This window comes from Falco cherrug, chromosome 4 (assembly GCF_023634085.1).
Source record: "Falco cherrug isolate bFalChe1 chromosome 4, bFalChe1.pri, whole genome shotgun sequence".
In the NCBI taxonomy this organism is placed as follows: Eukaryota; Metazoa; Chordata; class Aves; order Falconiformes; family Falconidae; genus Falco; species Falco cherrug.
This window is the reverse complement of record NC_073700.1, coordinates 58,292,684-58,318,806: the sequence shown is the minus strand read 5'-3', so window position 1 is coordinate 58,318,806 and position 26,123 is coordinate 58,292,684. Positions and strand designations below refer to the sequence as shown.

Below are 26,123 nucleotides of genomic sequence, written 5' to 3'. Positions count from 1 at the left end.
AAAGCTGGCAAGGAGTAAATGGCTTTTGCTTGCTTCAGAGTTTCTGCATGCAGAGAATAAAGCAGAATTCCTTTTGCAAAGTTTTACTAGGTTAAATAAAGTCACTGAGATGGTTCAGAGCAAGGCCACAATTTCTGGTGGTCTTCCTTGAGCACTTCATGCGTGTTTGTCCTGGACTGTGTTTTGGGGTTTGTTTTTATTGATTTGACATCTGCCTGTCTCATGGGTGTTTATTTTTAAGCTCTTCATTGAGGTTGTAATTAGAAATTCAGGGGTTATTTGCACAAAAGTTATCCTTCGGATCCAATATACTTTGGAAACACAGTACAGATCATTATGAATGGCTCCACTGGACACTGCCTGTTGTGGGAATCCTCGTCCAGGAACAATTGCAGAGATTGTTTGTTCAGATGTGCCAAAAACTAAGGGTGTGGGGTTTTGTTTTGTTTTCTGTATGGAGCCATTTACTATTACAAGGGATGTGTTCCCAACAGGATATTTATTTAGTGTCAAATGATTGTCCAGAGTTTTATTTTTTTTCAGGACAGGTTGGTGGAATGGTTTAACACAAGCCATTTGGCTTTCAGACAGGAATAATTTTTGGATGTTTCAGATGTCCAAAAACATTTCAGATGTATGTTACTGAGTAGCTTAACTGAAATAGGTGAAGGAGTTCCAGTTTACACTAGCTCAAATAAATATCCGGCACGCCCAGTCATGAACAGGAATGGCTTACTCTTCCCCCTCCACCCCCCACCCCCCCTTAATTTTGTGTTTCTCTCAGTATGTTTTATATGCCTTCATTGGGGATTTAAAATGTTGTACATTGTCTTCCTAAATGAGTTCACTCCAGGTTAAAGAATATTTTTACTTCAACCTCTGTACATCAAATGAGAAAGATTTCCCATTCTCCGTGTGCTGTAGTGGGCATATAATTTCAATATTACAGACAGAGCTGTGCCGTTTTACGTTCCGAGAATTTTCGTCTCTTTCATTGTTCTTATTTATAAGATTAAAGCTTGTAGCAGGTTTTTGTGCATGCTCACCCATGTGGCAGATTCTTCTGCCCATCCATTTCTCCACTTGAATCATTTATCCTTTGCAATATTTGATTATATCTTGACACGTTGTGTATCTTTGCTTAAATCTTCTAAATAATTTCTTGCTTGACTGTAGCTGGACTTCTTAAAAAGAGCTGTATGTATTGGCCTCTTAGCTCAAACCCACGTTCACTGGAAGGTTTAGGTGGCCTGCAGCCTGGGTGCATGTCCTTGGTCTAGCTCTGTTGTGGAGACAGGTGGCAGTCGTGGACACTGACAGGAGGAGGCACTAGTGTCTTAAGCTACCAAAGAACATCTGCAAAAGTCCTATGATTTTTATGTTAATTAAGTTTCAAAATCAAAGTATGGAGGAGTGCAGAAATTACAAAGCGTATTGCTCTAAAGCCTTCAGCCTTGTTCCTGTGTTCTGATGAACTTGGAGCCTCACATTGCTGGGTCCTCCTGGAAAATCCTGGGTTCACTTAGTGCAAAGGAGGAAACCAAATGGGAAGAGGATTTAAGTTGTACAAACAGTGGCAATTTGGTGTTCCATGTTTCTGAGCAGAAACAAACTTTCTAGGCAAACAGTAGCATTGTCAGCTGTAGATGTATGTATTTCTGTCCTAAAAGGTAGTCTAAATAAAAACGAGGCTGCAAATGGTTTACATTCCTGCAGTTCAGAATGGCGTTTAAGGTGGCATAAACAGTGTCCTTCCTTCCTTCACCTCCTCAGCCCTGTGCTAGCATAGGGTTAGTGTAACCAGGAATGAGCTAGTGCGGGGAACTGGTCAAAGTTAAAGCTAATCTGGGAGGAAAAAAAAAAGATTTATTATGTCCCAGCTGAGAGTGCTCACCCTGATGTTTGTTAGGGATGACGGAGCAGGTGCACAAGACGAGATGTGGGGAGAATGAGAATGTCTGACGCTGCAACCTCGTATGAAAAGGTTGTCATTGAACAATGCTTCCCCTGCCCCATTGCTCATTACTTATTGAACACCTTTAGTTCACAGTGGTACACAGTGTAACAGAAAAAAAAAAAATTATAAGCATTCAATTTCATGTTTTAGCTAGAGGTGAAGGGTAATATTTTCCTACTTGCTTAATTTTGTTGTGTCTGCGAACATAGAGATGTGGGTTAATCTATCTATAAATAAAATGGATGTTTGCAGAACAAGGGAAAGCTTACAGATGTTTTTATAGTCTAAATAAATAAAATAGTAAATAAATAAATATGATTCTTATTTTTTAAACAGAAGTCAAAGAGCAGTCTGCAGAAGAGGATGCCCAAACGGAAGTGGACAGCACCAAGCAGCTAACACCAGTCCTTCAGCACTCAGTATCTGAGGAGTCTGCAAGCTCCACTGCCTCTGTGGGTGTGGAAGCTAAAACCAGGTTAGTGAGCCAGGCGGCGGGTGCTGAGCCGGGGCAGGGCTGGGAGCGTAACGCGGTGCAGAGTGCTCGGGGTGCACACTTGAGCCATGCTGCTGCTGCTTTGAAGTGCTGGCAACAGCAGCCTGCGCTTGAGACTGATGGTTTAACCGATGTTTAGGGAGGTGAGGGTGAAGAGCACGTTCCTTGGGTCGTTGTCCTCAGAAAACACTGGTAAACCCTTGAATTACAGCGTATTAACTGTTTGACTTAAAACAGACATAAGTGATATGAGATAAAATGTGATTACTGAGGCTTTCCTAGTGTGAAAATGGCATATTTAGCAAATCCACATAAAGTTATTTCTGAAGTTTCAGTTTGGATGCCTGTATTTTCAGGAACAAAGTAAAACAAATCCCTTGTCATTTCTACTGTGTTCTTCCTTATTTCAGAATTTTTAACACAGAAAATAATGTTTGTAATTTTTTTTGAAGCTTTTTTATAGATTTCCTGAAAAGCAGTGCACAGTACTAATTACTTTATTTGAGGGAAACCAGAACGCAGTGTTGAAACAGTGTTGCAGAACTCTAGCAGAGCTGCTCTGTTGAAGCCCTCAGAACAGCTTTTAACCCAGTAGTGGGTCTCTTCTGCTGCAGAGATTGCTGTTAACAGTTACCAGAGAGTTACAGGTGTAATTACATTTTGACAGACTTAGAATCATTGTCATCATTTTACTTCCTTCTAATCCAACACAGAGCGTATTTTCCATGTGTAAAAAAATTACTTCATCTACTTGCTGCATATATAATTTTCATGTTTTACATGCTCACGAACTTTTTAGGTTCTGAGAGGTACTTCCCTTCTTGCAGAGGATTTTGGTTAAATAGATCTCATTTGTATATCGGAATGAAATACGCAAAAATTTCTGTTCTTAATGGAATTTTCCAAAGCTGTTATTAAATTAGTAGCTGTTAGTAAATCAGTAGAGCAGCTTGAACTGAACAGCTGTTTTGGTTCCTTATTTGACCTTGTTTTGGATCACTTGCAAAAGTTTTAGTGCTGTTTCATCTGCTTTCTATTCTTCTCAAGGTTACTTTCTTGCTGTTGTCATGAGTAGTTGAAGGCAGCATTTTCCCTAGACATAAACTTGCTTCTTAAAAGTTGAACAACAGTCTTAAAAAAAATGCTGCATGGTTCAGAACCAGCTCTTATTTGCTCTCAATTTACTCTTCTTTCCAACTGAAAGTGTTGACTTCGATTAATCGAGATTGAAAGACTATTATGGGCTCCTTGCTCTGGCTGATCAAAGCATTAAAAAGCTAAGTACTATTAATTTTTAATTAAAATAACAATGATCAGACTGTGTCTCTGACGTTTTGGAAAGAAATGTATTAAGGAGATATGAAAGTAAATTGGGAGTCATAGGTTTTTCTGACCCCAGGTAATTTTTGTTCCAGACTTAGATGTAGAATTGGTGTTAGTTGCAGAACTTATTGATAACCTCATAACAAAAAAAAAAAATTGGGAAAAAAATAGATCTCAGGATTTTTTGGCAATGTGTCTTGAAACCTATCAGAGGAAAGCCTCTTATGATCTGTGATTTTTCATCAGTCATCTGTAGCATTGTCTACAGTGTGCTGACACTGCCACTGTGTCACGCAGGGGTCGGAGGACTGGATGCTGGGTGGCTTGACTCCATTCTCTTAGGAGAAAATGCGACATGAAATAACACACACTGATGATGCTTGGCTGTGTATCGGTGGGAGGAATTGTATCAAGATTTAGGTTAAGGGGTGACTCCACAGAGACTTTAGACCTCTAACTTGGGGAAGAGTTTTGAAGCTGATTTCCAAATAAGTCATACTTATCAGCTTCATCTCGTGGTTTTTTTTTTTTTTTTTTTTGTAAGCGCTTCTGTTCTTAATCCAAATGGAAGTATTCAGATACTTAGAAATAACTTCAGGTATGTGAGACACAGGAGAATTATGGGAGTCTATTATAACAGTGCAGAAATTGCCTAGAACACAGAAAAGAACCAAAGCCTCCACCAGACGTAGATGCAGGTGTAGGTGGAGCTACTTTTGCATCACTTTTTTCAGGGTTGAGTATAAGACAATTCTGGGTTTCTATCTTTGGTAGTGAAGATAAAGGAGTTAGAGAAGCACAGGACACAGGGCATACAATGAAAGTCTCTTACATAAAGTAATTAAATAATTTGTTACTGGAAAATAGTGATTTTTAACATAGTGGAATATATCAGAACTAGGATGGGGATTTCAGTGGCTGGGAGATTAGCCAAAGCTTGGCTTGTGTGGTATTTTTCTTTGCATCCCTCCTAAGACTGAGGCTAAATAAGAAAATTCAAGAAAAAGGTGAAAGAGAAGATGGTTAATGTTGGAACCTATCTGAGGTGGGATATGGAAGTCCAAGAGAACTATTGACTGCAAATGGGGTTGGGGCAGGGAATTTAATAACAGATTTAGGATTACTGCTCAGAAATCAATGTGCTAAACCCCATTAAAATAAATAGTATCTGAGCCATACTGGGGTAGGGAGGCTGAAAGGGGTCAGGCGTGTGTGTGTGTGTGAGCTCAGAAGGAATGAGTGAATTATTGACCACATGTGGGGAGGGGCAATAACGTCAAACAAAGATAAACTATCGAGCCTGGCAGTGGTAAAAGTAATGCTGCCAGCTCTTATATATCAAGAGCGTCACGGGTTTTGGAGCCTTTTTCCTTTGGTTCTTCCCTTTTTCTTTTTATAAGCCTTGTGAGAAGCTTCTGTCAGCCCAGGACTTATGGCTGAGTGGAATCCAGCTTCTTCGAAAGGAATCTGCTCCCATGGTTTGTGCTGCCTGCAGAGAGCAGGGAAAGTGCTGCCCATGAGGCAGGCAAGCAGCCAGAAATGGGCTGCGACTTGCAGCAGAGCCTACTTCTGCCTTCCTCCTCTGTTTCCCACATTATCAACTCCAGGCATTAAAAGCTAACGAGAATGGCCTAGAAACACAATTTCATAGAAGAACAAAACACCTTTTGATTCATTTTACTTTTCATGTACTTTCAGAGACTGTAAATTGCATTAATTGCACATTTTCATTCCTTTTGCCATAATGATGAAGACATACCATTCTTACGATAAGTAAGCAGAAGCTGAGGTTTTCACATAGGTTTTTTGATTTTGGTACTTTGGTCTGCTAAATATCTGCTCTTATGAGACTGTCACTGAAACTACAAAAAAACCCTTGGCAACACACCTTCCTGCTTTCCTGCTTCACTTGTAATTGGACAAAGCACGTTAATTTTCATTCCAGACCAATTGCACTATTCCCCCTTATTTGTTGCTGCTAAGATCAAATTCAGAGTCTGGAGGTGGAGGGCTTTATTCCATCAAAAAGAAGTGGTTGGTGAACATCTGTTGATTGTTTGAACAAAAAAAAATGGTAAAAAAGTAGCAGTGAACTTCTTTGGCTTCATTCCTTATCTTTTTTTGTGTGTGTGTGTTTGTTTTTCTTGTTTTAATCTGCAAAGAGAGCACATTGCAAAACTTGAAGCATTCAGTAGTGCTCAGTGGAAAATGAAATAGTGGAGTGGCAGACAGATTAGACAATCTGGACAGAGTAACGGTGCAGTGATGGAAGGAGAAGCTAGATCTTTAGGCAGGAAGGACTTAGATAAAATATTTAATATTAAAATATGTTTAAAGCTGTTAAAGTTGTAAAGTCAAGCACAAATTTTAGGAGACAACAGTATTAAGATGATTTTGGAACTCTTAATTGTTTCTTTTTATGCAAGTGTATTGTGATATGTGTAGCTTTACATAAACGTTTTTCTACAAGAATTCTTTCTGCAGAGGATGGACCTCATGCACAAAACAGGGCACTTGATATCATTGCAGAGTTTTGCCGTTACACTTCGAGATCTAGATCCATGTAGGCATTTACAGTATCTTCCTCTGAAGTCAATGACTGTCTTCTGAATCTGCAAAGTGGAGATAGCATTCCTTTGTGTTACAAAAATAAATTATTTAATAATAATGAAGTCATGTTTCAGTGTTATATTAAAGATGAGTCTAGCCCAGAATGAAATTACTCATTTGGCTTGCAGGGCACAGTTTTAATGTTGTCAGTAGGAAAAGACTTAAGACTACACACTGAAAAATGATTAAAAAGTTAAATATTTACTGGTTGTCCATCCTGTCTGTTCATGCATCGACTAGGGAAATCGTCTCAAGAAGAATTTTATGTTGGATCGTTGTTAAAACAACTCTACCTTAGATACACAGGGTAGGGAGGGACCTTTGGAAGTCATCTAGTTCACCTCCTTTTCCAAGGCAGATAGCTACAGCTGTCATTCCTGACAGAAGTTTGTGTAAACTGCTCTTAAATCTTCCAATCATAAAAACTCCTGATCATGCCTAACCAGTCCCTCCCAGTCTCTTTGTTTCTACTGTTGGAAATGGTAAACTTTCCTCACATCTAACCCATGCTCTCCTCATTTTGCGTTCATCCCATTAGTGCTCATACCATCTGCCAGGGATAACGGAGGATAGATTTGTGCCGAAGGCTCTCAGTTTGTTTCCCCAGCATGCTTTACTTCATAACAGAAATCCCAAATTTGTTCATACTTTCTTCGTAAATGATGTTTTCTTAAGCTTTGAGTCTTCTCGCTGTTTTGAGTACTCTCCAGATGGTCTGCATCTTTCTTGAAGCTCAGAAGGCGTATTGCACAAACGGGGCCAAAGAAAGGCTTCACAGACAACCTTCATCCTGCCTTTTTCCTAGGCTGAACAATTGACATTGTGACCATAATATGTTTAATGCTCTCATGTAGAATTTGCGCCTTGATTTGACACTCATGATCAATGACATTCATGATTGGACCTTTTAAGTTGCATGGACATTTGCTCCTGGAATTAACGTTACGTAAGATGGTCCAAGCACAGAAACTATGCTATAGAAATGTCTCCTGCCTTGTGTGAGCAGGTGCTCCAGGTTTCTGGAGTCCCACTCAGCCTCTCACAGATGTTTTTAGGCAGTTCTGTCTCTCTCCCACCCCACTAGGGCTGCTTGTCTCCACCTGGGTCTGTGCTGCTGGCCTGCCAGTGCTGGGTAGCAAGCCTGACGCTGGCATATCAGGTCTGTTGAGTGGACAAGTTTTCTTTCCTCTGAGAGATGGCAGTCAGACAGATAGAAGCATCCCATGAGCAGGATTTCATGGCTGGCAGTCTCAAACCATGCTGTTACACAAGTGTCCCATCTAGATTAAGCTCAGAAGTGGATGGGATGCCTACTTTGTGTTAATTGCAGGCAATGGTAAGAGTCTGGGATCTGAAGTTCTGTTCCAGTGTTGAGTGAATACAACATTTTCTCTCATTTCTTCTGAATGTCACCTTTTCTGGTGTTTTTTTCACCTCCAGCTTTTTGTCAGACACTTGTCTTTTTTGTGTTGTTGATACATTGTCATATTCCCATTCTTTTTCCTTTTCTAACCTTAGTCTCTGTTCATCAGTTCTAATCATTGTTTCAGTGTCCACTCCGTGTGGTTTTCTTCTTGTTTTGGCTCTTCGCCTGATCTGCATTTTCTTTCCTTCCATCTCTGGTGGCTCCCAGACAGGTATTTGTGACATGATATTTCTTCTCACCTCTTTCTCCATTTTCTTGTTAATTTTCCATGTCAGCTGAGGCTGTGTTCTCTTCCTGCTTCCTTGGGCTTTCCTTGTTATTCCCCACAGTCAGTTGTCCTGTTTCTCCATCACCTTCTGTTTCCTTTGCACAGCAAGCCCTCTGTTGTGCCCCACCCATTCATCATTCCTTCATTTCCATTTCACAGCTGATAGAAAGTACAGGTGATTTAAATGGCAAACTCTGGAGTTACAGCTTCCCAAAGCTGTGGATGCAGAGTTGAGCCCTGTGAGTGTCCCTAACCTTTGTGGGAAGGATGGTCGTTCGCTGAGTAAGGATGGTGTATGTGGAGTCTGCTTGCACACAGGGGCTGAGAGAGAATCGAGCATGTTTAGTGAAAAGAGAATTTTTGAGCTCGTAGCTTTGATGTGCTGAAGCTTTAATTGATCTACTTGGTGAGGTCAGAAGCACGTAGAGAAACAAACTTAGGCTAATTTCCATAGGGTTACGGAAAGCGTGTCTCTAACTTCAAAACTGAATGTAGTAGAACTTAAACATCAGAAAGCCTGATGAAAGATTTGGAGTAGCTTCCAGTTAAGTATTTTAGGACCCTTCAGACTATAAAAGAGATTGGAGGAGGAAGATAAGAAGCTGCAACATCGTATGTGGCATGGGGGGTGGGGGTGGCTGTATCCTGACTGTTCATTTTCCTTTAATGAAGAAACTGAGGGTGATAGAGTGAAACTTCTAAGGGTTAATTGCAAAATAAAGGGAGGTGATTCTTTGCACAGCATATAGCTGTCTAGAGTGACACTGAAATCCTTGCCAAAGGATGTTGGGGATTGATGAAAATTTATGTGAGGTCAAAAGCAGCCTAGGCAAGTTCATGAAAGAGAAACTGAGAACTACTGAATATATAGGAATCACAGCTGATACAGGGAGGCCCAGAACTGAAAGTACTGGGTCCTATGTTTGCCTTGATCTTCAGCATCCCCTGTGCATCTGCTTATCCTATTTCTAACACTGACCATACAGGACTGGATGAACCTTTAATCTGACCCAGCGTAGTTTTGTCTAAAGAGCCCCACTGTGCCCCACTGTGTTGTATCATCTCTTCTGTAAACGTACTTCCAAAGAAAAAATACAAAGTTCAAATTATGCAGAAAAGCATGCTTTTCCATTCCCTAATGTGACTGAACAATTTTGAAACTTTCTTGAAAAACTGCTATTTAAAGCCAACTTGGTATCTTCAGGTTGTTAGACCCTACTTAGCGTTCATAAGAAGCTGCCTCCTAAGAGGTGCTGCCACCTCTGTGAAGTTTATGTGGTTTTGGTGTAATCTGTGTTGATTTGCCAACAGATTTGGCTTGAACAGACAATACCTTCTGGGCACAAAGGCACACCAAAGACAGAGGCCACAGTACGTTCTATTCTTTGGGTTTTATTGCTTAGGTTAAATCACCTCTCAAAATCGCGTTGTGTTACCTTTCAGGTATGCTCATAGTTGCATTCTATATGGGGTTTTTGTTTGAGAGTATGAGTCAGCTCAGATGGACATTGAAGAATGATTTCTAGGTGGCCTTGGAGTAGACCTCTAAATCCACTTTATTCAGCACTGGCATTCTGGTAACCCCTCCTGCATTTAGGGTATGTGAAATCATCACTGAGCTTTAAACATTTGTTTAAATTAAGGCTGACATATATTGATGGTGAATAAGAGCATATTTTCATATTTTTTAGATTTTAAAATGTCAGTTGAATGTGTTGTTTTGGTGGCGGTGTTCGGAGGGTAATGTTTTCTTTCTTTCAAATGAGAAGAGTATCATTAAGTTAATTATATGGCTGTAGAACTCCAACTGTGCTGGTTTGAAAAAAATGGAAAGCAATTACTGTCTAATGCAGTTTAATTGCTTTGTGCAAACTTAAAAGTTTTAAAATTCTTCACCCGAAGTTCATACGAACTCCCTCCTGCCCTCCTTTTTTTAATGGAATTGTGCTATGTAAGTTAAGTACTCATTCCAAAACCAACTCTGTGTAATAGTGAAATAGTGTCAAACCACTTCAAAATTTCAGGTTGTTCCATGATTCAGATTCCTATTGGAAGGAGAACAATTGCATGTCAAACACTTAAATATAGCTTGCAGCTGAGAACTTTTGCATCTTTCTTTTTGTGGTATCTCCATGTTGCAGTTCCCATCCTTCTCTGTCCTTAGTATCATTCCTTCAGAAGGGTGATTTATTGGGTTGCTAACCCTGTATCAATGTGAAGTTGTTATGTGTTGCTTAATGAGTTTTCTTTTGTTGCTTCCTTTCAAGCCTCTTCATTATTGAAGTCCAGATATTTACAAGATACTTAGATGAAGCTGAAAAGCTTAATTTAAACCCCTGAGTTTTAGAATAACTTCACCTCTGTGAATATCTCACATTAGAGCTCACACTGATGCAGACCCCTGGTGTTGTTTTAAGCCAGAAATCTTTTTTCACTTAAAATGCAGCTTACGGGTCTTCATTTGAATTTACATAAATGATACAATGGTGCATCTTTACCAAGGAGAAAAACAATTTACTCTAAATAACACAACATAAAATGAAGAGTGAAGGCAAAGTAGTTTGTGCATTAACACAACTTGGCATAGCTAAATAAATAATAGGTCCCCTGTAGCATTTAATTTAGCCTTTTAACATATGTTAAAACTACTAACAAGGTTAGCTGGAGAAGAATTCTCAAGGCCAGTTCTCATCAGTCTGCTTTGGTAATCAGTACAAATGATGCTCTGAAGTTCTGTTTTGCTCCCAAGTATTCCATTTCATTGTGCTGAGCTTTTTAGTTGTGAGAAGTAGATGTTAAAAACATTTCAAATTTCTGTAACAACTTCACTGATGCAACCCCAAGGTTTTATGCTTCTTAGTTTCACCTTTCACAAATGCTAGAGTGTGTGAAAAAGACATCCTGAAGGCATTTCCAGACACTGAGAAGAATTATTGCAGAATTCCTTTAAAAACAAATTCATTCACAGCAAAAATCAAATTATACCCTCCTCACCTTCTTTTTCAACCCAAAACATTAATAAAATAGATCTTTATGCTTTCCAATTATTTAATTTTTTTGTTTTACTTCAGTGCAATCATTATTGTGGCAGTCATGATCATCTATAACTTTGTATTTAATGTTAAGGCAATGGTTATAGCTAGTGGATCTTACTGGAATTGCCATGCCTTGTGTTTTCTCAGATATAATCCATTGCATTTTCCTGTTGAAACAGCAACAACAACCTCTGCTTTTAATGAGATTAATTGAAAAGGTGAATGCACAGTAAAACTTCTGTGATAACTGGTGTCCCACAGTAGGCTGGGAGGGAATTGAGAAAAAGTAAGAGGAGAGCATCTCTTGAGCTGAATCCATGAGCATGTCTTTCTCCTGCTGTTGACAGCTTCTGTTCATCTCTGTTGGATGCTGGATCCCCCTGTGCATGTTCTCCTGAAAGAAAAGGGACCTTTTAACACCTCCCTGCAGAACAGGCAGCTGCAGGATTGTCTTTAGTCTGCCTCCTTTACCATTTAGTACTAAAAGGGTTGTATAACTTCAAGCGTCTTACCGGTAGACGTGCTCAGCATAGGCCACTTGCTGTCTTCCTTGGCATTCAGCTGTACGGTGGATCCTGGAGACACAGAAGAAAGTTACTCTTGCAAAAATGGGCAAGGGAAATGTATTCCCCCAGCTGTGTACACGGATTTGCGGGCGGATGACAGTGCCCCATATCATTGCAGACCGAGGTATGAAAAATAGGCAGGAGAGTGAGAGGTCACAGCTGATACTGTTGAGGGTCCCACAGACTTGGGTGGACCAGTCTGAGGGTTTCCACCAGCTGCACAGCACGATACTCATGCAGACACAAGCGTAGATCTGCAAGATACAGAACAGTACATAAACAAAACTTGTTTACATAAATCAGTCTGCACATCTGCTTATTATCAAGGAGCCTTGGCTCACATAGGATACCCCAGTGCCATTTCCCAACGCAGAGGGATCGAGAGGGAGCTTCTACTTACTCTTAGGAGTATAACTACAGAGGCACTTGGTGGGCTTGAAATGTTGGTAATCCTGATGGTCGGCCTTAATTCTGTTACAAAAAGTCTGGGGGACTGTCAGTTTTACCTTAACTCTTTTGAATATTTTGCAAGGAAACCAGAATATGTTTCTCCTTCTCTGGTTGTAATTTAATATTGCACAAGTAGTTGCCCAATACTGTATGTGTTGAAATGAACTCCTTTCAACGGGAAAGTCTGTGTGGCTGTATGTCATCGGCCAAGTAGAGGAAACTGTGACTGTTCTCCCTTCCTCCAGGATTAACTGGCTGGAGGGCATTTTGTTTTTCTTTGTTGGGATGTGGGCTGGGAAGGATTGTAGCATCTTAGATCCTTGTCAGGGGCTTGAGTAAATTCTGGGTGAGGAAGAGGTACTGACCAGACAACTCAATGAACTAAGAACTTGCAGAGGAAAATGGCTATGGCAGACTGCTGAGATCTACATGTTTCTTGTTAGAAAGTGTTTCTTTCTAACATTTAAGTCTGGATTTCCTCTCATGGCTTCGTAGGAACAGAAATTAGCTTCAGACATTATTAGCCTTATTGCCTCTTACTGCCTCCCCTAAACCCAGTTGTATGTTTTGTTTGTTCTGAACATACTTCTTCCTCTGCATTAAAATATGTGTGCATACAGATGTATGAAATCCTCTGGGATGAGGTGAGCTATATAAGCGCCTACTGGTAATAAACCATCTGTGGAATGTTAAACTTAGGTTAAAAGGTAGCATTTGTTCTGGGAAAATGTAGGAATTAAGTTGAAATTACAGATAACAAATTTATATTTTTGTTTGGAGCATCATAGATATATCTTAAATGGAGTATTGGTGAGCTTTCTCTTTCTTTTTTTTCCTTATAAAAGGAAAAGGAAGCTTATAAAAAGATATGTGACACATCGTCTCTTGCTTGTTATCCCATTTTGAATTAGCCTGTTCTGAAAATATGGTAATTATGATAACAGATCTAGGGTTTGATCTTAAGAGTTGCCAGTATCTCAATTTCGTTATCTTCAATATGAGAGCTCTTCTTGCATCACAGATTTAGATCCTCTAATTGCATATTGACATATGGAAAGTAGATTGGTAAGTACTTTCTGCAATCCTAGATGATAGGAGTGAAAAACTCTACCTTCTGCCCATACAGACGTAACTTAAAATATTTACTGAGCACTTAAACCTAAAAGGCTAACGTGATGGAACTGGCCACTTTGTACTGCATGATGGATCAGCAGCGTGACATGTTAGGAAACAGAGGATCACTCTTGAGGCGGAGGGGTCTCTCTAGCGTGTCGATGCTAGGCAGGGAGTACGCAGCCGCTGATTGTTTCCAGGTATTTGGGTGCCTGATACGTTTGAAGCCCCTCTGCTTACCCTCCCTGGAAAGCATGAAGCCTCCCCACACCCTTTTACAATCCCTCCCCTCTGTCTCAGCCCCAGTGTCTCTTGGCAGTGGCCTGGGAACATTCTGCTGCTCCTGTCTTTAACTTCTGCATCGGTGTACCCGCAGACCTTCAGCAAAGGGTTCCCCCAGCCCCCTCCCCACAGCGAGTGCTCGAGCGCTTGCTTCAGCTGCGGTCCCCAGCTTTGCTGGAGCAGGAGCAGTAGCACAAACCATATGATTCTTGACAGCTTCACAGCTGTCCGCACCACGCTGCAGAGTAGCTGTGAAACTCGCTGCTCCTGTTGTTTCACTTCACTCTGCCTGCAGAAAGCTACTGCTGGAAGTTGTGATATCGGAGCTGCCTTACAGGCTCTAGAAATATCTGCTTTAGCCCTGTATTCCTTTTTCAAATAATACCACTTTCAAAAGTTAGGTTATTTTTTTAAATTACTGTTGCGTATTTCTCTTTTATAAACCTTAACATGATTGCGTATTTGCTACAACTTCCCTTTAAGGCGCTTTGTTTATTTAGTCGTAATTATCCTCGAGTCTTTTAATGAGCAGTGATAGTCTGTCCTAACAGGATGTATGAATAATTATTTATTCCACTGTGGATAATCTTGTGTTTGTAACTAGTGTAATTTATATACCATGGTGCTGCCTGCTTAAATCTCTTAAGTCTCTTCACAAGTCTCTGTAGTCTCAACTAGCGTAAATAGCTTTGCTTTCCCTTCTTACAAACGCTGCCTGTGAAGCCAGACCAGCTTTCATTGCTACTCTAGTGGTTGTATTCACTGACATCACAAATAAGAATTTTTGTTGCTCTATTGCATTGAAAACTAGCTTTAAAATAGACATAGATACTGTTTAGCTGTAACTATTAGTTTCCCCCCATCCTTATGCTATGTTTATCCATATTTTCTTTACATCTTTTTATCTTTGGGTATCTTTTTCTAAATATTTCTGGAACATGTCAGACATCTGCCGTCAGCTCCGGGGGTTGTGGTGGCTCATGCTGGTCCTGTGTTCGGGCAGGATCAGTGAGGGATGTGTGACCGAGGCTGTGAAAGTGAGGCTGAATATTTCCTAACAGTGCTATGGTAGGATCTTAATTTGTGTACTATTAATGGGACTTATTTTACCTGCTCACCAACCTGCATGTCCCCAAAGGTCTGTCTCTCTTCGGGAAAGTGCAATCCTACCTGTAGAGCATAAGAATAAGTATTTGGCTTCATTCTGGGCTCATGACGTTCTGCTCCCTTCCTTAGCATTTGTCTGGCATACCAGTGCTGTAATTGTAGAGCAGTTCAAAGGCATTTTATGTACTCACTTGTGTTTTGTTTCTTTTTTTGTTTATTTTTTCCTCTTTTTTTTTTTTTCCCCCTCTCTGTGGTGAGGGCAAAAGACCCATCCCAGAGTACGTTAAACCAAATCTAAGAGGCATTGCTGGATTCTCAGGGTCTTCTATTGTCAACTGGAACTTTCCTGTTCTACTTCTGCTTTTTTCTGTTGGTGCTCTTGCCTCACCTGGCTGAAAAGCACAGGCAGTCCTTATTTTTTCCCCCAGAATTTAGTGAATATTGTACAGGAGTTTAACCTTAAGGTTTTCTCTTCCTCCCACCTTACTTGACTCTGCTTACCCATCCAACACAGCGTGCCCCAAACCCAAATGTGTCACCTTGGAGTGCACTGAAATCTATTTAAATGGGATCTAGGCAAACCCAAGCCTCCATCCATCATCCTGATTCCCTGAGGCATCTTTTAGGGGTCTTAGGGGCATAAATATGAAGAAAACAGAATTGCTCATTTAAGCATTAAAAAATGTGTTAAATGGCCTTCCTTTAATGCAAACTGCATTAGTTGCAGAAGTTCACATTTTAAGTTTGTGGTTATGTTTATTATAGAAATATTTTTCAGTAGCTTCCATATGATGTGACACAAGGAGCGCTGTCAGAGCTGTCATTTCAATGCTGTTGCTATGTTATGCATGTTAAAACATAATTGCAAATGGTACAGGGATATTGTAGCGGTCACAGTTCTGTAAATATAAATTTCCTCTGGTAAAACTTTCAGGTATGGTTTTGGTGTTAAATATTAAAGTCAGTGAGAGTATTTCAATTTGTGTATATAGTATGCCCCGCTATGTGTGACTGTAGCCATTGCTGTGATTTTCTCCTTACTTCATTTTTTCCTGTTTCATTAAACCTTTTTGGTGTATAGTGTTTGCACATTGTGTTACACATAAGGTGCATGTGTTCACAAAGTTATACATGTAGTAATGTTCTGTGTTCAAAAAGACAGACAGAGCTTTGCCTTTTCTGTGATGGCAACATTGAGTTTTTATGGGTGTGAGGTGTTTATTAAATTCTTCCATTTTCTTCTCTTCCCCCCATTTTCCAACACCTTTTAGCAAGTGTGTGCCTAGATGCAGAATTAAAATACAACCGTTTTGTTCAAATCATTTGAATGTTATATGTGGGGGGTTTTGTTTTGTTAATCATGTGCTTTTGTGAACAAAAAAAGTTCTTTTAATGTAACTTTAAATTAGCTGGAAATAGTGTTTCTGAATGCTGAGTTTTGATACCTGACAGCACTTGGGGGCTTTTATTGTTTTGTTATAAAGGGTTACATTGGCATGAAAGTTGCTCTTTGATGGTGTATCCTCTGCTGTTTTCCCCCCAAAAAAAGAAGTAATTATCTTCCCTTTAACAGCGAACAACTCTGCGCCTTTTGTTACTGTGGAGAACGGAGCTCATTAGGACAAGGAGACTTAAAACAATTCAGTCCAACTCCTGGGTATGTTATCCCATGGAAAAACCAGCCTTTACTTAAGAGTGAAGCCAGCGACAGCACCGATGGAGCTTGTGAGAGAACTCCAAGGCAAAACTCAGTGCCACGCAAACAGAGAGGACAGAAGAAGTAAGTCTGTTCTACAATAAATAGTTTTTTATGAACTTCAGGAAGCACCCTTACAGATACAGTACTGCAATAGGCAAATTACTTGTCTTTGTGAAAATGTGGGTCATTAATATTAGTTATTTAGGGGGGGTGGTGAAGAAAAAAAACCAACAAACAAGCCTGAAACCAAACATGCAAGTGGTATAGGAATAGCTGTCTCTTCCACTTTTTAAAGATTGGTTGGTTTCTCCCCTCCAGTGAGAATCTTGACTCCGAAAGAACACAGGAAAGTAGTAGCATGGTTATTGTAAAGCACAGATCTGTTGGTAAGGCTGAACCTTCTACTCTTGTAGAAGGTAATGGACTTCTGATATGTCATGTGTTTCCTAGACTGGAGTGACTAGAAGCCTCTGCCCATGCTGTGGAAGCTTTTTCTTCCCGCAGCCCTCCAACGCTGGCTCCTGCGGTGGCAGCAGTGCTGTGGCAGACACACAGCCATGGCTTCTCACCCTTCAGTAGCCGGGCTGCTGCCAGGTGTCCCCGCATCGAAGGGCAGCATCCTGACTCCTCTCGGGTCAGTTCCACCTTTCAGGAACCCTGAAGAGTGGCAGGGACAGACACTGCTCCGCAGCGAGGTGCTGTTCGGTGTAAGGTGTGGCACAGGCGCTGAAGGAGGGGTGACTGATGGCAGAGGCACGCTTTGGAATCTGTGGGGACATGTGTGGGTCTGCAGATGGGGAGCCCCAGCTGGGCTGTACATGTGTCCTACTGCTCTGGGTTAGTGCCTGGACTTGCTCTGCTGGCTGAAGCTGCTTTTACATTCGTCGTAATAAGCTGTGATGAATCAGAGGTGTTGCTTTATTAAAGTCAGTCTTTGAGGGGCCTGCAGCAGCCCTATGGATGCAGAGAATTTCCTCTTATAAACCTTGTTTTGTGCTGTTAAACTCTGCTGCAGATCTGCTTGTTTCTTCCTAACTGTAGTTCACCTCCATGCAACTTTTCTGGAGCAGAAGAAACAGCCACTACTCGGGCTGTTTGGGCTCAGAGCTGTGTTTCACTGCTGTTGCACATCTCTCTGGGAAAGCTCGACGCAAAGCCTTGTATCTCGAGTGGAAATTGCACTCTGGGCTTGGTGGCCTTTTGCAATGCTTGTTCTGCTTTTGTGGTGCTTGGCTTTTGCTGTAAACATGCGTAGATGAAGCAGGTGGCTATATGTACAGCTTTCGCCCTGTACTTTCCATCCGCTGCGTTGTTTTGATCGGTACTGCCATTCCTTAAGTTGAAGAGAGCCGTAGGATGCGGCATCGTAGGGATCGCCGTAGGCGCGGGGGCTCTCCCAGCGCGGGGGCTCCGCGGGGCCCAGCGGGGCTGTGGGGCCGGGTCCGTGGGGCTGTGCGGGCCCCGCCGAGCGCGGAGGCTCAGCGGGTCCGTGGGGCTGTGGGGCGGGCCCCGCGCGCCGCGCTGGAGGCCGGCGATTGGCTGCGGGCGCGGGGCCGCGCCAGCCCGCGGGGCCCGGCCGAGGCCGCCAAACAATGAGGAGGCGGCGGCCGCGCCCGCCCTGAGGCGGAGCCGCCTGAGGGGCCGCGGTCCGGGCGGGGCTGCTGCTCCTCGGACCCGGCCCAAACACCCTCCGAAAGCGTCGCATTAGCGCCTGTTCAGTCAGCTCGGTTCAAGGTCACGTTTCAAAGGTGTTCTAGTCAGCGCCAGGGCTGTGCTGGCTGCTGGAGAAGCTGCTCGGTGTGGTTTACACTTGAGGGTATTGCTCAGGTGCATGGCGGATGTTTATACAGTTACATTGTTGGTGTAAAAATGCGCGTTGTGTAATGTCCACGGGGAAAAATAGCTGCTCTTAAAGGTAACAAAAATACCCCACTCCCCTCAGTGACGCTATGTTACAGGCATATGAGGTATTACTTACAGAAAGGCCAAGAACAACAGGCCAGGACAGAATGGTCTGTTGGGAATGAACCTGCAGAGTGAATTGGGATGTGCTTTAAACGGATTAGTTTGATCTTGTGAGAAAGCTTTCATATTAATAAAAATGCCTTGTCAATGAGGATTTAGTTTTTTTCTTCACATCACTTCAAACACCTGTGTTTTGAGTATAAACGCAGTTCAGTGTCAGAGGCGGCTCCATTGGACGTGGGCTGTGTTCTGGAACCAGCTTGGTTAACAGAATGGGTTAACACTGTTTTATTAAGGGGAGACCTAAGTAAAATACTGATAGCGTCACAGTTAACAGGTTTTCGTTCTTTTTTATTTTTATTTTTATCTTCTGTCATGATGCAGGTCAGGGAAGATACCATGTAATAATCAACAAGTTTCTAAGATTTCTGGCTGGTGCAAGAGGGATGTTACTCTTCTCCCCATAAACTGTTTGGGTTTTTTTCCCCATGTATTTCTGAATGTAATTGCTGAAGTAAAAGCATGCATGGTTTTCAGGAAGGCAGATTTACCACAGGTTAAAATTTGGTGCTTAATGTATCTCTTGGCAGTAGGTCATTTATCAGCATCTTTTTTTAGAGGTTATAAGCAGGAGAGAAGTTAGGAAAGAGAGGTGGTTTTGTGCTGTCTCAACTCGAGAAATTCAGAAGTAACAGCAAATAAATATGTTTGAGTTATTAATGGGGGAGAATAACAAAGTTCAAGAACCTTAATAGAAACTGCAGCACCGCCTTTTATACCAGCTGTTGAAGGATCAGAGATCATGTCATGTCTCTTTTTTACCAGTAAGTCTAATGCACATCCTTAGATGTCCAAGATCGGTTTTGGTCTGCAGGAAATAAAGGAAGGGGAGTCATGGCTTCTTAGTGGAGTAATCTGAGTTTTATTAATTGGTTTTTGTTGAGATCAGAATTCAGGGAACAAATAAATAAGGTTATAAACCGCATCATCCCATGGCAGCACAATATGGTAGTCTTTGTATCACTGCACTTTTCAATTCCTCACTACTCCTTTCCTCTCGCCCTCAGGTCACCCCCCACCCCTTTTTTTTTTTTTTTTTTTGTACATCTTGATGGCATTGAATAAAGATATTTCTTTCCAAGCAGCTTTTTCACTCCTGGTCTTTTTTCTACCTTCCCCCATAGTTGCTGTATTTTATCTAGGCATCTTACCTCTGGCTGTGGTAGTCTCCTTTGAGGATAACAGTCAGTGCTGTCCCTCGGACCAGCTGTTAAGACTACAGGGAGAGGGCCATATGAAAGCTGCAGCTGGTGCTTGCCACTCTCTTTTCTTCCTACTACATCTCTTCTTCCCCAGAGTAACACAGACTGCTTGCTATTACCTAATTCTCCATTTCAAGGGTTGGGCAAGTTTTAATATCAAACAGAAGTGACTTTAAAAAAAGAAGCATCTGTCCCGAAGAATTGGGAGAGAACAGGCTGGGAAAAGGGGTATATTTACCAAGATTTTTTTAATTTTTATCTATTGAATAGAAGCTTTACCTGAAAACTTTGTTATTGTGGAAAATGTTGGGCTGAAATATGAAGATGAAATATTTTTGTTAATGTTGATTTATGTTTTCTGTGTTCAGAAAAGCTCACATTCACTTTCCCTGAGTTTTGGATCATTTACAAGTATCTAGCTAATTGAACAAAGAATGTGATCACTTCTAAGTTTGTTTTTCTGCTCCCTGATACAGATCTCGATCGAGTATAGCATCATGTACAAGTGTAAGCACCCAAACTGCTTCTGACGATCAGGTTGTCAAATTCTGGGATGAACTCAGTTTAGTTGGCTTACCAGATGACATTGATGTTCAAGCCTTATTTGAGCCAACAGGTAAGATAATGTAGCTGTCCTCCTTTGTTTCCATCCAGTAGTACTAGAATAGCTACAATGATAGTGAAGTTTTTCAGTTGTTGGTTTTCTGTGCTCTAGTGTTTGTCAAGTGTTTGATGATGCTTTTGTAGATTTTACCAATGTTATGTAGTGGATTTGTATAGTCTGCTCTCAAGTACTGGACAGAATCTTTGTCAGCTTTGTATGGGAAATACCTGGAGTCATACTGCAGAACTAGTGTTTAGGTAGTAATATCTTCAGTATCATGATTCTGTTTTGGGAAGAAAAGGAAAAAGAAATGAGAACACAGCTTAATATAATTCTTCAAGTCCTAGTGTAAAAGAGCTGTATTGCTAGAACAGTAGAGGCATAATACACTAGCATGTTTCCAGTATCTGCAGGTTTTCTGTCAGAAAACTGTCTGGTATGTCATTTTCTCTTCCATTTTAATGGAGCTTTTCTTTTTACTCGGTTATGAATTACTTTTTCAGAAAGCATCTATGTCCAAATGTTTTGATGCCGATAGTTCACTCACATGTTTTGCCTCAAAAATGGAAATCTGTTTGTGCAATTATGTCATTCTTTCATAAGTGTGGAAGCTAATTTTGAAGTCTAAATAAAAACAAAAAAAAAGTAATGGTTTGTTTCAAATAATTATACTAAAGTATGTGTGGATGGGCAAGGGGGGTTATCATTCTAAATTTTTTAAGTTGTTGTTATTTGTAGACAATTCATTCCAGGCCTTTAGAGAGATTTTGGGGGGAGGTTTTTTTGTTGCTGAATGATTAAGTTGACCATGTACCTAGATGCAACAGCTAATGTAAAGCATCATTTCTTATCTAGTATAAAGCTATCGCAATTCCTTCAGAAGTATGCATCATTTATGTTGCTTTTTCCAGAACTGAATTAGAAACTTTAAGAGATGCCTGTTGAATTCTGCAAATTCTGATTATTTTTGTTGTTGCTGTTGTTGTTGTTATGTAGATAAACATTTCCAGTTATATCTCCATAATGTGTTTCTTCTATTGACACAGTTTTCTCAGTTGTTTATATGGTGTTTCTGCCCATGCTGTATTTTGAGCTTTTAAAAGTTTCGTGTAGAATTCTGAAGTATCATGTGAGTGCGTTCTACATGAGCATACAGATCTGTATCCAGTCCTTGGGAATCATAAGTTAAGAGTACATACATAGACAAAGGTTACCTACAGTGAAAAACAAGATCAAATGTAACTCTGTATGTCTCACACAAACATTGCATATAGACTCATGAAGTCATAGAATCATATACACCCCACTGTTATGATTATATAATTGGGCATCTGAAAATAGAAAGAGACATACAGAATGTGCTGAGATGAAGAGGAAGACATGTTATATATATATATGTATATATATATATGTGTGTGTATATATATATTAAATTGCAGTATACTTAGTGTCTGATAGTAACTGCAATATATTCCGTCTATGATAATAAGGGCATTAAATGTTGCAACAAGAAAAACAGGAGGAAGAGAGACTATTCATTTTATCTGGCAAGTATTTACTACTAGAACTAAATTCCATACTTACAGGAAGTTCTTGACAGAGTTGTACAACCAAAGCTTTTTTCTTTTCATAATGCATTAGGTCATTGCTGGGCTCATCACCGCTGTGCGGAGTGGTCATTGGGAGTCTGCCAGACTGAAGAGCAGCTATCAGTGAACGTGGACAAAGCTGTTGTCTCAGGGAGCACAGAAGTGAGTAAAAAAGACTTGAATGCTCAAGCTAGTAAGAAAATAGGGGGTGAGACTGAAAAAAAAAGATAGTAGACTAATGCAATACAAAGTATGACCAAAAATACCCAGATACAGATCTGTGAGCTTACATTTATAATAGTTTCTTTGAACAGGTCTTCATAATAAAATCTACTGTTGCAAATTATTAAAAAGGCTTATGGAGTTGCGTGTAATATATCATTAATTAGTTCTGGGGTAACTAGAATGTAGGAATTACCTGACTGACCAAAGTGAAATACGGACAAAAGAAATGCCAAGTACAAATGAGCAAATGCCCTACTAGGTAGAGGAAATACTTATTCTGCCAGTTTACATTCTGAAATGATCTGACTCAAATATGGTAAAAAAAAAAAAAAAAAGCTCATACAAGTTTCATACAAGTTTCAAAAAGTAGGTTAGTATGGGAAAACTACTATTTCCACAAAGCATATGTTCTTACTTTTAAATATTGATGGACATATGTATGTAAATATTTAGGTTTTAATTTGAAATGATAATATATTTGGAAATTTAGGTGCCTTTGAAAAGGGTGGACTCCTCCTGGTGTCATATTCTGATAGCATTTTGAAGTGATGAAGAGATCTATTTCACATTGCTTTTACCATGTGTAGCTATATTTTTTGGTTTTAATCATGTCTGGTGGGTTATTTTAATAATTTTAGGGTTTTCTACATTAATGAGTCATGCTATCAACAAATCTGTGTAATGTTTGCTGTTTTCCCTACGGTCATGCTTAGGCTTATTTTCACATGATTCTTCATGTTTTTCATGGCTTATATTAAAATAAAGTGATGCAGAAGGTACCAGTAAAAATTTTTCATTGTGCAGACTAAAAAGCTGCTTTAAATCAGTCTTTCTATACAAGCCATATAATACAGCCTTCCTTGCACCTTCTGGTTTTACGCATATTGAATAAACGCTTTGCTTTGGATAATGTGATTTCTGTGTATCTGCTTTCAAATAAAAGACTATTTCAAATGAATGCACCTGGCAGTATTAAGTTCTAGATGAGCTTAAAGTTGTTAAAGCATTTGTTGCATTAGTCTATCTATTAAATATTATAAAAATAATTGGAAGAACATCCAAAATTAGTGGTGGGGTTTGTTTGGTGGTGATTTTTTTGTTTGTGTTTTTCTTTTTTTAATCTCACTGCTGAAAAGTTTTTCAAACCTTTGTTTTTGATTGATGATGCTGGCTTGTAGTCATTCTGTGATCAGCTCATTGCCAGTTACAGCAATTTTCATTAGAATATTCTACTTTCTAACAGAAATCCTTGCTGCTGTGTTCAAGCGTGTAGTTTGCTGTATTGAATTTCATTCTGTTTCCATTATTGCAGTTCTTTTTCTTTCTGTATGGTACCTTGCTCCTCCCCTGTGCCAGGGTGGTGGTGTCTCACCTTCATGTCATCAGTACATTTTAAGTTTTGTGTAGATATTTATAATGTAAATATTTAAATAAGAATTCTTGAACAATGCCACATCTCTCTGGTGTGATAGTTTCCATTTCAATCCTGTCTTTTCATGTGCTTCTCTACTAATCTTTTCAAATTCTGCAAATAATTTTTAGATACCCCTATTGCACATGTTTCAGTGCAATGCAGAGAGATGAGAGACATTTGAATTGAGTGCCGTTCTGCCTATTTTCTGTTCTGTCTTTGCTGAAACCATTGAGAAACTTTCTTTGCTGTAATACAGCAGTCAGCCAGCAAAGAATGATGTTGGTTTGGTTATTCTCTTTTATCCTTCTTGTGACATCCCCAGGGAGAGCAGAGTAAAAGCACAGCTGTGATGGATGCTAGAGGAACAGCTAGACTAAACGTGATGATCACACCAGGGAGTTTTTTGCTTTTAGGTTTTTTTTCAAGAAATAAGGAGCAAACTCTTCTGTTGTACTTCTCTGTTCCTGACTGTGGGGTAGCAGTGTGGGGGTTGCTCAGTTAGTTTGTATATAACTGATTTGGAGCCCAGGTAGTCCTGTGTTTGCTTGTGTCCAGGCTGTCGTGCTTGGTAATAATTTTTCCACTGGTTTTTTGACTTGTCACTAAGCTAAAGAAGGCACAGAAGAGTGTAAGGTGCTGGTTATCCTATGTAACGGTGGAAGAGCTTAAGGGAAGGAATTTTCTTTGCACCAGATATATTTAAAAGTTTTGAATGAAAGGTATAGAAATTAATTTAATGTATGTTTTTGTGTTTATGGCTGCTTGTGATTTGCTTTTGGGCTTCTTTCTAATGTGATGTTAACTGCATTTTAAAAGTAAGTTTCTATTTAAATTTTCTGAACACTGTTGGCAATGCAGATGCAAGTAAGTGCTCAGGTCATACAGAAAAATAGTTTAAATAAAAACAAGCTGCATGCTATTTCCTCTACTTGCCACCAAATTTGCTTTGGGTTTTGTTGTTGTTGTTTGGTTGGTTGGGGACTTCTGACTTCTTAGAAGTCCCTCTGGCATGACATGATTTTATGATGTGGTCTGCAGCATTGACATCTTTCTTTAGCTGGGAAAGTACATATTCTTTTCTTTATGTTGATGTACAGATTAATTTTATACTTGTAACAAACTTCTTCTTGATAGTATAGTCCATTGGTTTAGGTCTTTTAATTTGTGGTGAATGTTTTAGGGCTGTTCTTACCTTGAGTATCTCTTTATTTTGTGAGTTGCATTCATGTTTCTCATTAGTTCAACTGCCTATTGTTTGCAAATCTAACTGGATATGACAGTGTTTCTTATTATTCTGTTTACCAGTTGAGATGTCCATTTGGCTTCACTGAACTTGTGATTGCATTAGTAAAGCTTGTGTGGATGTGTTTCATTGACTTATTCTGAAGTATGTGTGTTAATTCATTTTGGTTTTCCTCTTGGCATGTGTTTGCTAAAGCTTTAAAATACAGTACTATAGAGGTCTCTGTATCTATGCATGTTTCACAAAATGCCCTGCTTAGCATGTCTTTCCTCTTCAATTCTTTCTTTTGATTCATTAGTTTTGAGGGCATAGCAAAGACATCTGACCTGTTTCTTACATGTATTTGTGTCTAGACATAGGTAGGTTCTTTGACTTTCTTTCAAAGTCTTGGGTTTGCCTCTCATTAGTATTAATGAGTGCACACACATACCTCTGGATATGTGAGATACTTGAAATCTTGTGCATCATGTTGTTTTAAAACAACTGATAAATAAAAGCTGGAATATACAGTTAAGTTTATGGTAGTAGATGTGCTCTAGCCCTTACGGGTGGTGTAGGTGACTCATTTAATCTCACTGCTTGTCTTGCTTACCTCGCTTATGTCAGCAAATGAAGAGCCATGGATTTTCTCAGAACCGCTGTTCTAAGTTTTAAAAGTCACAAGGAAGAACTGGTGATGCAGGTGACAAGCATAATATTAGAACTTTTCTCAAGATGACTCTTTAAGAATTTGCATATCATCTCTGGAGCTTGTCTAATATGTAAGTTAAAGAGCCTGAGCACCCAGACACGGCAGTTCCTTCTGCCACTACTTTAATAAGTTTTCATGGGATTTTGGATTGATTTTGTTTCAAGTTCTGAAAGTAAACAGCTCTTTGGAATATAGACAGGGGGAGAGAAAACTTCCAGTGATTTGCTTGATCCAAAACTTAACTAAATTTTCTTATACTTTTTAAGTGCTCTGCTCAATACATAAAAATTACCATAGTAAAGAAGCTGTCATATTGTCAGCTTTATGAAGCTATACTTTTATCAGTAAGGTGTTTCCACAGATATTTGTGGTAAGATGCAAAGACAGTATAAAATGGAGACTTTGTAAGATAAACCTAGCAAAGGAAAGTGAAGAGAAATCAGAGTTTTTGCTGAAAAGAAAAAAAAATGTGGGCAAGCAGAGTTTTTCTGCTTTTGCTTGTATTTCTAGTTTCAGTCTTATGTTTTAAGTTTTACAGTCAGTAACTGTGCTGGTTTTAGATGTTTGGAAGTGTGAACTTACTGACATTACCATTAAAAATGGAGGCCTTGAGAGCTTGCATCTGCTCAGCTGTTAGCAAAAGTGGTTTCTGAAATATGTTCAGGTATTTTTAAATACTGCTTTATAATTTCCTTGTTTATTCTACATATACTGAGTAGGTGGCTGTTTGTCTATGATCAGCTGAGAAAATAATAAAGTTTACTATTTGTCTGCCTTACATTGTCTAGCCATAGCTCTTCT

At 39.8% G+C, this 26,123-nt stretch overlaps 1 protein-coding gene and 1 long non-coding RNA gene across 14 annotated transcripts in view; one reads left to right on the top strand and one right to left on the bottom strand.

The window, feature by feature from the left end:
- KMT2C (lysine methyltransferase 2C) overlaps positions 1 to 26,123 on the top strand; it is a 198,644-nt gene that overhangs the window by 60,023 nt on the left and 112,498 nt on the right. For all 13 annotated transcript variants that reach the window (XM_055708897.1, XM_055708893.1, XM_055708901.1 and 10 more), the window contains 4 exons: positions 2,294 to 2,432; positions 16,204 to 16,410; positions 20,033 to 20,172; positions 21,802 to 21,911. In XM_055708897.1, coding sequence (XP_055564872.1) covers positions 2,294 to 2,432; positions 16,204 to 16,410; positions 20,033 to 20,172; positions 21,802 to 21,911 — 596 coding nt within the window. The remainder of the gene's footprint in view (positions 1 to 2,293; positions 2,433 to 16,203; positions 16,411 to 20,032; positions 20,173 to 21,801; positions 21,912 to 26,123) is intronic.
- On the bottom strand, positions 10,118 to 12,951 carry LOC106631378 (uncharacterized). Its single transcript, XR_001335029.3, has 3 exons — positions 12,079 to 12,951; positions 11,625 to 11,932; positions 10,118 to 11,506 (listed from the first exon to the last, which is right to left on the bottom strand). It is a non-coding gene; the product is annotated as an uncharacterized LOC106631378 (long non-coding RNA).